General features: G+C 31.4%; 1 protein-coding gene across 1 annotated transcript; it reads left to right on the top strand.

Annotated features, from left to right (window-relative positions):
* Positions 1–6,264: 6,264 nt before the first annotated feature.
* On the top strand, positions 6,265–14,617 carry LOC107938941 (cysteine proteinase inhibitor 1). Its single transcript, XM_016872207.2, has 2 exons — positions 6,265–6,341; positions 14,332–14,617. Exons 1-2 carry the CDS (start codon positions 6,265–6,267, stop codon positions 14,615–14,617), a joined length of 363 nt encoding a protein of 120 aa, XP_016727696.2.
* Positions 14,618–15,464: the final 847 nt, after the last annotated feature.

Here is a 15,464-nt window from a genome sequence, read left to right as displayed (position 1 = left end):
ACCAACTTTTGGTTCCTTATCTATTTGAACTCAGGCTTTTACTTACATATAAGCATATGAGTCACACATACATAGTCCATCATCCACTCAGGATTAATGTATGGCACACTATGAACATCACAAGTGAATAAATTTATAAATGGATTCAGAACATATTCTACTTTGGTGATGTCCGATATACAGTCAGTCTAGTGAGTAAAATTTATGTCTCTATTTTTTTAGAGTCATCTGCTTCGATACTTAATACGAAATATCTCCCCAATTGGACTTTATAAATAACATATTAGTCTTTCAATCGGTTTGCTCATTTTCAAATAGATTAAGGACATGTTTAGGTTCATCTACTAATATAAGTTGTCTTTTTACATTATAATCTTACCCCGTAATACCGTTTAGTATTAGTTAAACATTAGATAACCAGTGAGCTAATATTTGCTTCCATTTTGCTTTGCATGCAAAAACCATTGAGGATAATATACAAAGGGTATTAATGTAATTCATGAATAATTCTATTAAACCAAATTGTTTGAAAAATACAAGTATACATAGATAAAGATACTACACTTAGGGTACTAGATTCAACATGCTGGTGACACTCTTGGTCTAGTGAAAGGGGAGTCGTGGTTCAGAGAATAGGTGCAGCTGTGAGATAAGTTATAGCTTCTTGCAAGTAGTAATATATATAGTCAAAAAGCCTAGAAGGAATTACACTAAGCCATCAATAAGGCACTGCAGCCACTGGGGAGCCGAAGTGGTTGGAAGAGCAGTTCCTATTGGTGCAGAAGAAATGGTAAGTTTGGTGGCTAGAGGATTTTTTAGAGCCTTCACCAGTTACTCTAAGTTACGGAAAAGAACGCTTGCATATTTTAGATGGGTTCTGACATGAATTGAGACAAAAAGACAGGTCTGTGTAAAGTTCAAACACGTAGAAATACCTAGGATAGGTGGGATGAAAGTGTTGAATGGAGTGGAAGAGTTGACTAGGTTAATTGAGTTGTTGGCCTGGTTGGTTTGATCAACTGGGGTGCCACTTTGAGAATGTGAGATGATGTTGTCTACACTCGCTGCACCAATTATTGATACAGTAATACAATAAGGGAGAAATATGAAGGAAAGGAGAGTGGTTGTTGTGGATGTCGATTCACCTAGTCAGGGCAGAAAGTCGAAGGTTATGGAAACTGATAGTGGAGAGAACTTGAAAGCTGAGGGCTAAAAGAGTGTTGGCATGATGTAAGCTTAGTACTCTTGAGGGGTCGGTCTTTCTTCAACATTCCTAAAGGTATTTATTGGCAAGAATCCTGGGTAATATGGTGTTAACGTGTTGGACTTACCATCTAGCCATCATTGCAGAACTAGTGGGAGGGCTATTTTCGATGGGACGAAGATGTCTGTGAAAGGATAAATCCTATCATTCATTCTGACTCTGATAGGATAAGGCTATTAAGCCCACGTGATGTTTTTTTATCGAAGAATTGATGTTCCTAATGAAGATTAAGCCATCTGTTGCCCAGGTAGTCATCTTGGAAGGGTGAGCTCGTAAGTGACATCCCAACTTACGAGAGGTAAGCCTACTGTTCAAGCCTTTTCTTGGATTTCCACGTGTCCTAACACAGATGGGAGTATAACACATTTATTATTTACTATTTCTATTATACTTATCATCATATTTATAAAGTCATTAAAATTTGACTTAATAGATAATTTGGTGTTTGAGTTTGACACTTTTTTCGAATATGGTGTCTATGTTATTTTTTGGTGCAATATGGTATATGAATTTGACATGTATATATTCTAGTACCTAAAGATAACGATGTTAACCTTTTAGCGTTTAATTTGGGTTGTAAGGTTGATTAGATGAAAATTAATAGCTAATACTATTATGTTTGATTTTTTCATGATTGTTTTAATAGAATAAACTTAGTGTTAATTGTGAATTTGTTTAGTTTTGTGTTTAATTTGTTAAATAGAGTCTGGTGGGTGTGATTTAATTCAGGTTTTAAGGTTGTTTGATGAAAGTTAGTTGTTAATATTATTCGATAATTATGGTCATTCACCAAATTAGCTCTAAAACCTAAATTAAATACTAAATAGTTAACCTTGTTACCTTTAGGTACCAAAATGTATAACTTCTATACAAATACCATATTGGACCCCAAAAAATATAAGTACCACATTAGAAAAAAATGTCAAACTTATACCAGATTATGTATTAAGCCTTAAATTTTCTTACCTAGTTGATTTTTAAATTGATTCTTGAACCATATTAAAAATATAGCAAGTGATTTCAACTTTTGTAATAAAATTGTAATAATACTTTTCACTTATAATTCAACATATAGTTTAAATACACCGTTGTTTTTTTTTTCAATAAATTGTAATTCCCTAAAATATTTATATATTTAGTATTGTTAGAACAAAAAAGTAATTTGTAACTTGCAATAGTGGTCCACACCGTAAGGATGTGAAAAGACGCTAAAGTAGGGACAATTCACATTGTGGGAGGTGTGGAAAGTTGTCATTATTTGAAAGCTAAAGAGATGGGTGAAACAAAGATTTGAGTAGGGTGAATTCAAGTATGTTGTTCTTGTCTTTCCCCTAACATTAAATGGGAATTTATAGAAAAATGATGTAATACCTTATACCGTGTCCGTTATTGGATCCAAGTTATAAGATGCTACTATAGTTAACTATCATAAACACATATGAAATCGACTTGAATGATCATCCAAATATCAATACAATTAATAACATAAGTATAATATAAATTACAACTAAAACCGAGTCTTAATCAAGCTTATGAAAGCTCTAAATCACACTAGGATTAAACTTAAACTAAAATAAAAAAATTTCAAAATGAATTGAGATGGTACCACAATATTTTAAGCTTGGTATCACGATACCAAAAGCAGTATCAAATTTACAAAATAAACCAAAAGAGTATCATGGTATCCAAGGTCTGGTATCATTATATCAAAGACAGTATTCAAACATCCCAAACTTAGGATGAAATTTCAAAGAGTTTAAAAGAGGGTATCATGATATTTAAGGCTTGATATCACGATATTGAAGACATGCCAGTAAACTCCCGATTTGTGCAACAAGCAATATGGTCAAGATCACTTAAGCCACAAGCCATACCAAATCAAACACAATCCTATCAAAAACTATTTAAACATACCTAAACAACACTTAATTCAAATATCCTAAATGTCTACCCAATATGCCACAATTGGCACCACAATTCAAACATTATACATTATACATTCAAGCATAATCAACCTAACATTTCTTACCTATCCATTCACCAAGTCATTAACAAATACCATTAGCCACATTCATCTAGTCAAGTTCACTTAAATACCAAATACATGAACCTCAAATCACCAAGCAAAATAACAAAATAGGTAACTGGTATGCATTTATCAATTCATCTAAAACAACTACTAAAGCTTACAAGTTGAGTATCTACTTCTTATACCAAAAGGCACAAAACATAACAAAAATAATTATTTACATTCACACTAAAACCCTATTTACATGCCACTTATAATCGGGCCAAAATACAAAAAATAGCTATCAAAATTTGATGATGGATAGTGTGATATCTAAAACTATCTAATCGACAGCTCAAGTCTGACAATCTACAAGAAAGAAAACGAGATAAGGTAAGCTTACTTAAAGCTTAGTGAGTTCGTAAAATATAACAATACATACCTGACATATTAAGCATACAATTCATACTTAACATAGAATTACCATATCCTTGTCATGTTTCATATTTCCTACTATATCAAATGGTTAGATATGAACATATAACATCATCAAGGTCACAAGATATCAAAATTCACATACCAAATACCAACCAACATAAACATAGCTCTTCATGTAAAAAATGGTGATAATCGACTAAGGAAGAAGAAAATGAATGCCAAAATGTGTTTATGTTTTCTTTACTTATTTTATTATTAACTTAATAATATTTTTAACATATAAAACTTTAAAATTTTGTCCAACTAAATAAAAATGGTTTAATTATCGCTTCAACCCTCATATATTTATTTTTCAACCCTTTTAACTAACAAAAATAATACATATTAACTTTTGCAGCTTTTACGATTTAGTCTTTTTTACTTAATTAACTATTCAAATGTTAAAATTACCAAACCAAAATTAAATACGACACTCTATAACCTTGTAAATATTAAATAAATAATATTTATTGACTCATTGGTAGAAATTGTGGTCCTGAAACTACTATTTTCAACACCATTGAAAATAGGCTACTACAAATAAGGGTTGATTGTTGTCCCCATTTGCTAGGCATTAGTGTTAGTGAATGTCAACATAACGTTCAGTTGAACTTGACTGAAAGAGACTATATAGAAGATCTGCTAGATATGATGGATTTATAGGTGTCCTCAGGAGTCTTCTTAACATATATTTTTTAAAATCATCTGGGTCTGAAGATGCAACTCTTGAGCTCAAAGGGCAAAGCTTGTTGAGCTCGGGTTCAAGTGATGAAGCAATATGAGGGATACACCACTATAGTTTAGGTCGAGTTGTGGTGTATGGACAATTGTTATACCCTCGTATTTCAAATGAGAGGCCCACTAACATAAAAGCCCAGCTTCACAATTCGACCTAAACTGTGGTGACATAACCCTCGTATTGTTTCTCCCTTTGAACCCGAGCATCACATCTTCACCCAAGTGCCCCATCTTCGAGACGTAGATAATCCAAAGGAAATTTATTGGGAAAACCTCTGAAAACACCTATCAACCCGTCACATCAAACAACTCTCTCATTTGTTCTCTTCAAGTCATGATGAAAAGGTAAAATTAGAAGTAGAAATGTAATATCCTACACCTAACCAGTCGTTGGATCCAGATGTGTTATGTCACATTACATTGTCAAAGCAACTCAGGCTAATTTGACACTAATCCATAAAGTTTAGTTCATAATTATCATCCATATCAATTAAATCACCTATTATATTCATACATATAAATCCATAACATATAAGCTTCTAATTCATTAAGTTACGAGGTTATACGGGGTCAATTTTAAATTTAAGACTTAAATCCAAACTCAATTTCCAAATTTCAATGTTAAGTTTCAAGGCATGAAATTCCCTGTCTCGAAACAGGTCTCATTTTAATTAAGAAAATTTTAATTTGATAAAGAGCCTTGTTTCAAGACATTACACAAAAAAGCATTCAAAGTATCTTAAAAATACCCAAAGGAAACAACATATCAAGCTTCTTAAGACAAATTTATTATAACAAGATGTTTACAAAAAAAAGGGTCATAGTAGTAATTATTTGCTTTCAAAAGATATATCTTTGGGAATAATACCGACATCAAAATATTTCCCTTTCATTGTTGCACAAAGATTTGAACACAATTTCTTCGGTTCAGTAACAGAAGGGGAGAGTATGTCAACTAAGTCAAGAATGCTATACAAGGTGTTGAGTTTAACTCATCTATGACCAAGTAGACTGTAAACCAATTAGATATTTCTTACAATGGTATTATGAATGTTCATAACACTTTTAAAGAAAAGCTGCTTAGCCTCATTATAAGCTCGATTAATAAAAACTTCCTAAATCTTTGCATTAAACTTCACCTGAAGCTCCCTCATCGTTAATTCATCTCGGGTTTGCATCATTTCCTTAGACAATCTCTCTAATAAAGTTTCTAATTGAGACTCATGGGCAACATGAATGTTACCTTGAGCCCTACGATTAAGAATAGCACTAATATACTCTTTTTCCTTAAAAAATATTTCCCTTTAATGCTCAGCTTTTGCTACATTAGGTTTATACTTCTTCTCCTAAAATGCAACTTGACCTTTCACTTCTTTCAACTCTTTTGAATAGTTAGACGAAAAACCCGAAGAAGGCTTATTTCTAATCAAATGAAAACACTCAAAACCTCTCCTTCTATGGCCAGGTCGTCTATCATTTCTTAAAGAACCATGCTCATTTCCCTCCTTCCAATAATGTCTATTTGCCTCCACTACGACATCCTTTAAATAAATAAAATTTTCCATTTTGTAACTTATGTCATTATGAAATCTAATTCTTTTAGATAAGTTATTCCTCTAGTAAATTAGCTTCATCAAAGGTAATGTATCAAGGATCCCATGATTTTAAAATTGGCTTTAGTAATTCTACGAATTTTCGTAAGCTAAAGTTGGAGTTCAGATTTTGAACAATTTGATCCTTAAAGGTAGAAAATGTCATATCTCAGGTGATAAGGGAAATGGCTATTGATTTTAGAGCTAGAGTTGAGGTTGGAGTTAAGACTTTGAGTAGTTTTATCCTCAAGGGTGGGGAGAGGTTGTATCCTAAGTGATAGGGGAAAAGCTTGTTGATTTAGGTGGGCATTGTAACACCTTGGTATTTGGACTAGATGTCTATGGTATTGGTTACCGCACGAGTCATTAGAATGATCATATGAGTGTGTGTTTAGTTGAGATTGACCATTTTGACTAGTTTGAAAGCCTTGGATGAAGGGATTGTTGGTAGTGTTTGATTTTCAGGGATATTCTCATCGAAATGAGCCAGGTCGTCTTGCTTGCTACACCAAAATTTAAAAGTCCAATAGTTATAGAATATTAATTGACAAAAGACTTAAGGATTTATATGGCAAATAACCAAATGTCTAAAATGAAAATTAAAACAGTCCCAAATGAGAGTTGCTGAATGATAAAGCCATATTCCATTATGAATAAATAATAGTTAGTTCAAGCTATTAAAACTAAGTTTAAGGTAATTAAGCTAGATAAATTATGATTAATTAATGTATAAAAAGATGAGTTAGTGGAAATTCAACCATCTTCTTCAAACATCTCACTGCCCACCATTGTTGAAAACAAAAGAAAAACCTTCCAACCTTTAAAGCATTTGGCCAAGAAGAATATAAGGTAATTAAGTCATTTTTCATGTATTTTTTTATAGATTTGAGTCATGAAAGCTTGATTTAGCTAGCTTATTTACCAATTTGATGAATTGTTGAAGTTTTAGGTAGTTTCCATTGTTGATAAATTGATTCATTAGGCTTGACATTGATAGATTGTATGTTTAGAATATGAAAAGGACTAGATTGTAAAGTTAATTTAGCTTATTTTTTTAACTTTGTTACATTAAGGACCAAATTGAATAAATTTAAAACTGTTCATGAAATTATTTTATAAATAGAAAATATAAAGTCTCTAATGAGAATATGTGAAATCTGATTTTAATCCGAAGCTGGGAATTGAAAGCTGTGACTATCTTGAGTTTAGGGATTAAATTGAATAAAATGTAAAATGTGTAGAAAAATAAAAAATATGGATTTACTAGGATCATGCATCTTATAATGTTGTGTAATATTGTTTGGTATTTATTTTTGAAACAAAATATTTGTCTATGTATGATAGATGCCCATGTGAACTTAGTAAAATGTTAGGATACGGTTGGCGTGCTAATAGAGTCATATACACACTTGTACGGGATATGTGATTGTACGAATATTATTATAAGTTATATTTAGATCCATCATCTTTTGTGGGTTATCGAGTATTATAAGTCTCTACAAAGACTTTGATGTGGTGGGGGGATCTATTAGTATATCAATATGCATTTGATGCCTACGAGCTTTGCATTTCATTGCCCTGGTGAGATGTAGTTTAAGATTTTATGAGCTATATGGTTTTGTGTAGTTCACCCGTGTATCCAATTCCATTTTACGATCAAGGAAAACACTATAATTGAAATTGGAAACTTGTTAATTGAAATTGAAAACTTGAAAATGTAATGAAAATGGATTCTATAAACCAATTCGATATGACATTGAAATGAATAATGTGAATTTGGTATAAATTTATAGATTGATAATAGAGTATGGAAATGAAAGGAATAATGTGAATTTGGTATGGTCCTATGGGTTGATGTTTGAATATGACATTGCGATGAATTATAATGACTCGATTTCTAATGGTGTCAGAAAATACAATTTTGGGCCCCTGTTTCTATAAATCGAGTCTGTAAATATTAAATAGGGATACTTATGGAGTTATTATATAGATGTATAAAAAATGGTTAAGTAATTTAGCCAAAAATGTGGTTAAATAAGGCTTAGGGACTAAATTGTAAAAGTCCAACTGCTATATGTAACACCTCAAAATTAGTATTCGTGGTTTGTTAGATTTTATCATTAGGAAGTATCTATTTTAGTGATTAAGAGCTTTAATTATGTGTTTAGGGTCTTGGGTTCAAATCTAAAAATTCAATTATTTTTATTCCTAGGCTTATTTTTGTTCGTTGGGCTTAAATATTATTTTCAGTTGACTCATATTAGAATGAATCTGTTGGTTTGAGTGGTAAGGTGTTAGTTAGTTTACTTTGTGGTCTTGTGTTTGACTCTTTACGTGAGCGGGTTGGTAATATTTTTGCTATTTTTATTAGGTTGACCATTTAGTTGTTGTGGTCTAATTGAACTCTATTATCAATCTATAAATTTATACCAAATTTTGAGTTGTTTTAAATAGGTTTTGTTTTAAAAATAAATAAAGTAAAGTAAATAAAATATGTTGCTTTTATCCTGTTACTTTTGAAATCAATTTCATTTTGTTTTATTATTATTTAAAAAAAAACCCACGTTCCTACTTCTGTTTTTCCCTAAAACCCACGCCGTAATCCCAAATTTTGTTATTTGATTTTACTATCAATTTCGACTCATTATTAATATGAACAATAATTCAACAGATTTGAATTTCCTTTAATCTTTTAGGTTGTCTTTGTGTTCAATTCGTGGATTCTACTATGTTCTCTATCGACGATCTTGCTTCTTATTCTTTCTTACTTTTAAGTTTCGTTACGTAATTTGTTGTGCTTTCTTTAGTAAGTTCGAATTTTGGGAGTTCTCTTTTGAATCTTGATGTAGAAATTTTGTTTTTATGGGGATTTTGATTATAGTTCGGTTAGAGGTTCATTGAGACTTGAATTAATTTCATAGGGTTTTCATTGTTAGGTGATAATTCTGATACGCCCAGCCTTCCTTCGGCATCGTAATTTCGCGAGGTTGTTGCTTGCTTAATGGTAAGAGTATGAAGGTGTTTTGTTGTATTGGAAGGGTTTGATTCTTGGTTATTTCGTGTCTCATTATTGTAATTAATTGTATTATATGTCATATTTAGGTCTCGAGAGTTTTGTAGTTGCATTCTTGTCGAAATTGAACCAGACGTGTATCGAGAACACAAAAAACAACGAACAGTGAAAGTAGAAAAATTATTTTGTCGACGCAACATGGCCATGTGCCAGGCTGTATGGGCTACACGGGCGTGAGGGCCCAAAATTTTAATTTTTTTCCCAAGACTTCACACATCTTTTCGGTCGATCATAGGCCCTACCATGGGGTCGGTATGTGATTAAATAATCTATAGAACATGGAATTCGTTCATTTATTAGTATACCTCTGTTATATGTATGTGCATTTGAGATAACATATGATAAGTTAATATTGTAATAGGCTATCTGTTATGACATGCGTGTATAACTGTAGCATGTATGATTTCTGTTCTGGTTATATCTGCATCGGGAACGGGTTATATTATGTGGAGGAAGTGTTTCTGTGAGAGGCGATATCTCGCCCATTATACTGGCAGCACAACTGCAAATATTCTAAAAAGTGTCATAATGACACTAAGTGGTGTGCAGGGTTAGATGGGTGTTTGGTACCCTATATGATGTGTTGGGATTGTCGGAAATGGTATGCGGTGGTGGGGGTAGAAAAACATGTTTGTATCTGTTTCACTCTGATATGATTTTGTTTCTGTAAAATCTGTCTAATATAAATTTATTGTTAAAGTTATTTGTTACACACTAAGTTTTGACAACTCACATTCTATTTGACGAATATATTTTCAGGTAATTCTCAGACTTAGGTGGGTCGGTGCAACGGGAGCTCGGTTATTAAAGTTTTGGGTTCATTTTAATATTTTTGATTTGGGATTTAAGTGTTTTTGGACTATTTTGGGTTTTGGACTTAATTTTTCGTTTTTGTATAATATTGTTAAACGTTTTACTGACAACAATGATTTTTGTTTCAAAAACAACGGGTTTCAATTAACAAAACCGTGTTTTCAAAAAATACATCTTTCTAACGGTTTTCGCTGCAAAATCATAAGTTTTAGAAAATATAATTAAATATAGCTTTTAAATAAATAGTTAGGTAAGATATGTTTTTGAATAATCTGGGATTTTAAGAGTTTGCGACGAGTTTCAAGATACATGAAAACCAAATTTTTAATCCCTTTATGTAACAACTCCAGATTTGGCCATAAAGTCTAGACTGGGTTTGGGGTGTTACACTATATATTTTAATTAGGAAAAGGCTTATGGACTTAAATAGCAATTATACTAAAAAATGGTTAATATACCAATTATAAATAGGTAACAAGGAGGGATGATGGTGTGGATGGCTTTATATTTAGTTAATTGGTTATTAAGGTTTAATTAAGTTTAAGTTAATTAATTAAGTTTAATTATAATTAAACTAACTATATAAGCAAAACTTAGTGGAAAAAAAGATGAAAAAGTCATCATCTTTCTCCTTTTATCACCGCCCACCATTAAAACCTAAAGAAGAAATTATTCAAGCTTTATTCAACATTTAGGCAACATTTACAAATAAGTCTATAGCCATCTTTCCTTTATATTTGTGGAAATTGAATTATAGGAGCTTGATTTAGTTAGTCGATGTAACAATTCTTTCAATTGGTGAAATTTTGATAAGTTTCCATTGTTGAGAATTGGATGAATTAGGTGTGAAATTGATATAAATTAATTTTAGATTATAAAAGGACTAAATGGTAAAGGTTAACAAGCATGATTGCTAGTTTTTTTATATTAGGGACAAATTTGAATAAAATACAAACTTGTTATGAAATTGTGTTAGGAATAGAAAGTAAAAGGTCTCTAATGAGTAAATGTGAAATGATATTTTAATCTGAACTTCTTTATCGAAAGTTATGCTTGTCCTAAGTGTAGGGACTAAATTGAATAAAATATAAAATATGTTTAGCTTTGTATTTGAATGTGAATTGGATGAAATTTGATATTGTTTAATTGTTGAATTATTATTCGTAGCTAAAGATGACGTTGGGCCGTTAAGAAGAAAAAGCGAGAGCCGACAACGAGTGACGCGATATATCGGTTTGTGTTTCTATGATTCGGGATCAATTTAATTATTGCATATTTGACATATTTTGCATAATGTGGCATTAAGGTGAGTTGACAATAATTATTTGAATTGAATTGTTATGATTGAGATTGAATATCGAGATAGTTGACTAAATTAAATAGAATAGAAAGTAGCATGACTTAATTTATAAATGATATTTGGTATGAAATTGAGTTGAAACATGTTATATGATGAATTGATGATAAATTGAAAAATGATAGAATGTGAATTGAACAATATGATGAAATTGAAAAATTGGTTACCTTATTAATTGTTTGGGCAGAGTCAGATATAGTTGGCATGCTATAAGATAAATTGAGTATGGTTACTTCGACTATATGCCGATGAGCATTGGGCTCATTTTCTGTTGAATCTAATTGTACCTACGCGTTAAGCTGGTGAAGGTTTAGTAAGCACTACAAGATGATAATAAAAAACATAGCAGAGTATCTAAACTTACTAATTTAAAACATAATCACATACATACACATTTCTACAATTATACCATTACCTCATCAAAATCATACTTACTTTTGAAAGTTATCGAACTTACCATAGCACTTTGATGGCTCGTTTTGATCACATTTCATAACCTTTGCCCACAGTAGACTATATAGAACATTTAGGATATACGAAACAAGTACGGAGGTGCACTCCTATGCACTAATAAATAGAGAGCAGTGATGTGTTACACAGAGAACACGAATGTGCTAAACAGAGAGCACTAATGTGCTGATAATCAGAGAGCACGTTGAGGTTCCTTAATGGCATGCCACTATAATATCCTAATAGTTCTAATTTTGTCTACTTGGGCATTGAAATTGAATTTCGTACAATTATTTACATTATATATATTTCAAAAAAGATTTCACATTTTTCATTTTTTACAATTTAGTCCCTAATTAATAAATTACATGCATAATACCTTTTTCATACACATTTCTTTTTCTTAACATCATTATTTAAAATTCAACCAAATATATCATTTTATATTCTTCACCTATACTTTTCTTAACATATTTCATAATTTCACAATTTAGCCCTTTATTTAACATATTATTTACATAACTATCCTAATTAATTTCCATACTACAACGTAAACATGTAAGGAAAATAAATTAAAAACCTTGTAGTACTTTCAACAAAAGTTGAGATGATATTTTTTTCTCCTCTTCTCACTCCTTGGCCTTCTCTTTTCCGTTTGCTTCAATTTCATAACAAACCTATAACATTTACATGTTAAAAACCATAATCAAGTGATTTTTCTATGCTATTTAATAGGAATAAACATATATGGCATGAAAGTTTCATCATCTCTTACCTTTAACCCTCTGAGATCTAAATCCTAATTCTTACTTTCTATCTCCTTTTAACACATTTATGGAGACTCTTTTCATAAAACTAATACACTCACTAGTCTTCTCTATTATTTTTACTAAAGAAACAACAAAAAAAAAAAAAGAAAAGAAGAAGGGTTTGAGCTTGGAATAAAGTAACTTTGTAACTAAGAGTGATTGGACTTAATAAATTTAGCAACCAAATGGTGATTGAGTTCAACGTGTCACTCAGACAATGCTAAATTAAGAACTTTGTTATAAAACTTTTTGAAGGAATCAAAATTATTTGTATTTTTTAAAATTAAATATTAACCATAGTTTTTAATAAATAATTATCCAGCCAAAACTTACCAAAAGTTGTTGATATGCACTCCTATCTTTGACTTTCATATACGTATATCTGTTATGTGAGAAGATCTTCCCTACCGTTAATTTCATTAAAAAAAATCTATATGCTCCGATGTATCAGTGACATTTAATTACAAATGGTCAGCTGAAAACAAACAAATAAACATGACTCAATGATGCAAAGCAACAAAAATGGGGTAACAATCACATAGCCTGCAATTAGGTTTAGCCGCCAATGTTGTCTGGTCATATAAATAGGGCCCCTTGTTAAAACAATAGGTGAGATAATAATAATGGGTGCCCCACTCCCACAACGTCCATAAATAAACAAACAAACAAACCACCAATTATGGATCCCCCATTTCCCACCCCACCGACCCACGTATAGTGCTTGCAAGTTTCATAATTTACAATGCCCATTTTTTAATGGTTATGAATTTTCTCTTCTCCTTGCTTACCTTTAAAAAAAAATTATATCTCTAATGTATTAATAGTAGGAACTTATTCTAATTAAGCATGGCTTGGCATGCCCGACAAGTTTAGCTTTAGGACAAGAATCTCCACCCCTTGTTGATAAAAGATTCCATGCCACATCAAACTTTCTTCTTTACCTTTTAAAACATTACTATAATTATTGTTATTCAATGGGCATATGAGTTTATTCTTTGCACCAAACCCATCATTTATCACAATTTCTTTTGCTTCAGCCATGTAACCTAATCATGTGAAGGTTTAAATTATTAGATATGTACATATACAATTATATGTGTATGGGCAAATAACCATAAAGCGAAAAAAAAAGAGAAGAATGGTACCGGTCAATGTGTTCATACTAAAATATATTAATTAGATTTAATTCTGATTTTTTTTCTATAACATTGAACCTTATAATTTAATCTTGAATTATGGTTTCTTTCCTCTTACATTCAACCTTATAATATGTTCTAATTTAACTAAAACATACAAAAAGTACAAGGACTTGAGTATAATTAACCCAAACATAAATACATACTACAAACTGTTGGCCCAAAAATAAATTCATACAAAATGCAATTACTGAAACATTGCAACACTATATCACGGTTGGTCTCCACCCTCTGATTAGATAATATTCAAACGGCTCCACTTTCATAATCTTTGTTTTGGGCTCCACTGTAATTTCAATAAATTTCAATGGGCAATCCTCATAAATTAAAACCCATGAATAGCAACTACAAAAAAATAACTTCCAGTGTGCCAAGTATCATACCATTTACAGATATTATAATTTATTTATAAATAATGTCATTCATCAAATCTATAACCTACAACCAAAACCAACCAAGAATAGAAAAAGCAGACTCAAAATACAGCTAAATTCCTGCTTCTTGATCCTCTTGTTGTCCTACCTTTTCCTTCCCCTCATTCTCTCCGACGCCAGAAAGGATGCTCTCATCGAAGGATGGACGTCGATCAAGAACATCAAGGATCCGCACGTGACAGAGATCACAGAATTTGCCGTCGACGAGCATAACACGCAGTTAAAGGGGAGTTTGAAGTTGGAAGAAGTAGTGAAAGGCGAGACTCAGGTGATCTCCGGGATCAATTACAAGCTGGTTCTGCAGGCAAAGGATGGAACAGCTGATAACTCATACGAGGCTGTGGTTTGGGAGAAGGCGTGGTTGAAATTCAGGAAGCTTACCTCCTTTACCCTCGTCAAGGGTTAGAATATTTTATTATATAATAATACAGATGTTCATGTATGTTATCATTTTTCTGTTACTTAACTGAGTGGAGAATAAAATCTTGGTAATACACTGTTTGGGTTTTTAAATTTTGATATTAAGAATTTGCTTTTACCCTCTCTTTTTTTCTCATTTCTCGTATTGTAGATATTCTTATATTCATATATTTTAAAAAGATTAAAAAGGAAAAAGAAAATATTTATTTCTCATAAAATAATGGTATCATTTGGGAGTTGAGTTCGATGGCTGGTAGAGAAGTCATGGTATTGTTTAAGTCTAACTATGGTGTGGTGATTACTTACCTCATCCTTTAATTATATGGTTGGAGTTCAATTTTCACTTATGGGAATAGAACACATTTTATGGTTAGCCGATTACTTTCTTAGAAGAGCAACTACGATGAATTTTCGATACATTACTTTCATGATGTGAATGTTATTTGTGACTATCATTTAGAAAGTTATAATCAAATATATAAAAAGTATAAGGATTGAGCATATTTTAACCAAAACATAAATACATACTACAAATTGTTTGGCCCAAAAATGAATTCATACAAACTGTCAAACTTTGAGATTATGTAGTATGTATTTATCTCTAGGTTTTTAGGGTCAACTTTGACTGTTTTTTTATATTCTTAGATTTGCTTTTTGGTGATTCTTGTTTCTAAAACATAATGCTTTTTAAATCACCTAATTTTGAGGATGTAGCTTGATATATGATCGATTTTGTAAAGCAATAAAGGTAAAATTGTATTGACTTTTCGAGAACTTCTAACTATATGTTTTGATGATTCTTGTGCCCAAATCATGGATCTTCAATTCCTATT

This window comes from Gossypium hirsutum, chromosome D01 (genome assembly GCF_007990345.1).
Source record: "Gossypium hirsutum isolate 1008001.06 chromosome D01, Gossypium_hirsutum_v2.1, whole genome shotgun sequence".
Classification (NCBI taxonomy): Eukaryota; Viridiplantae; Streptophyta; class Magnoliopsida; order Malvales; family Malvaceae; genus Gossypium; species Gossypium hirsutum.
Note: the sequence above shows the minus strand (reverse complement) of the source record. Positions and strands in the feature narration are given on the sequence as shown.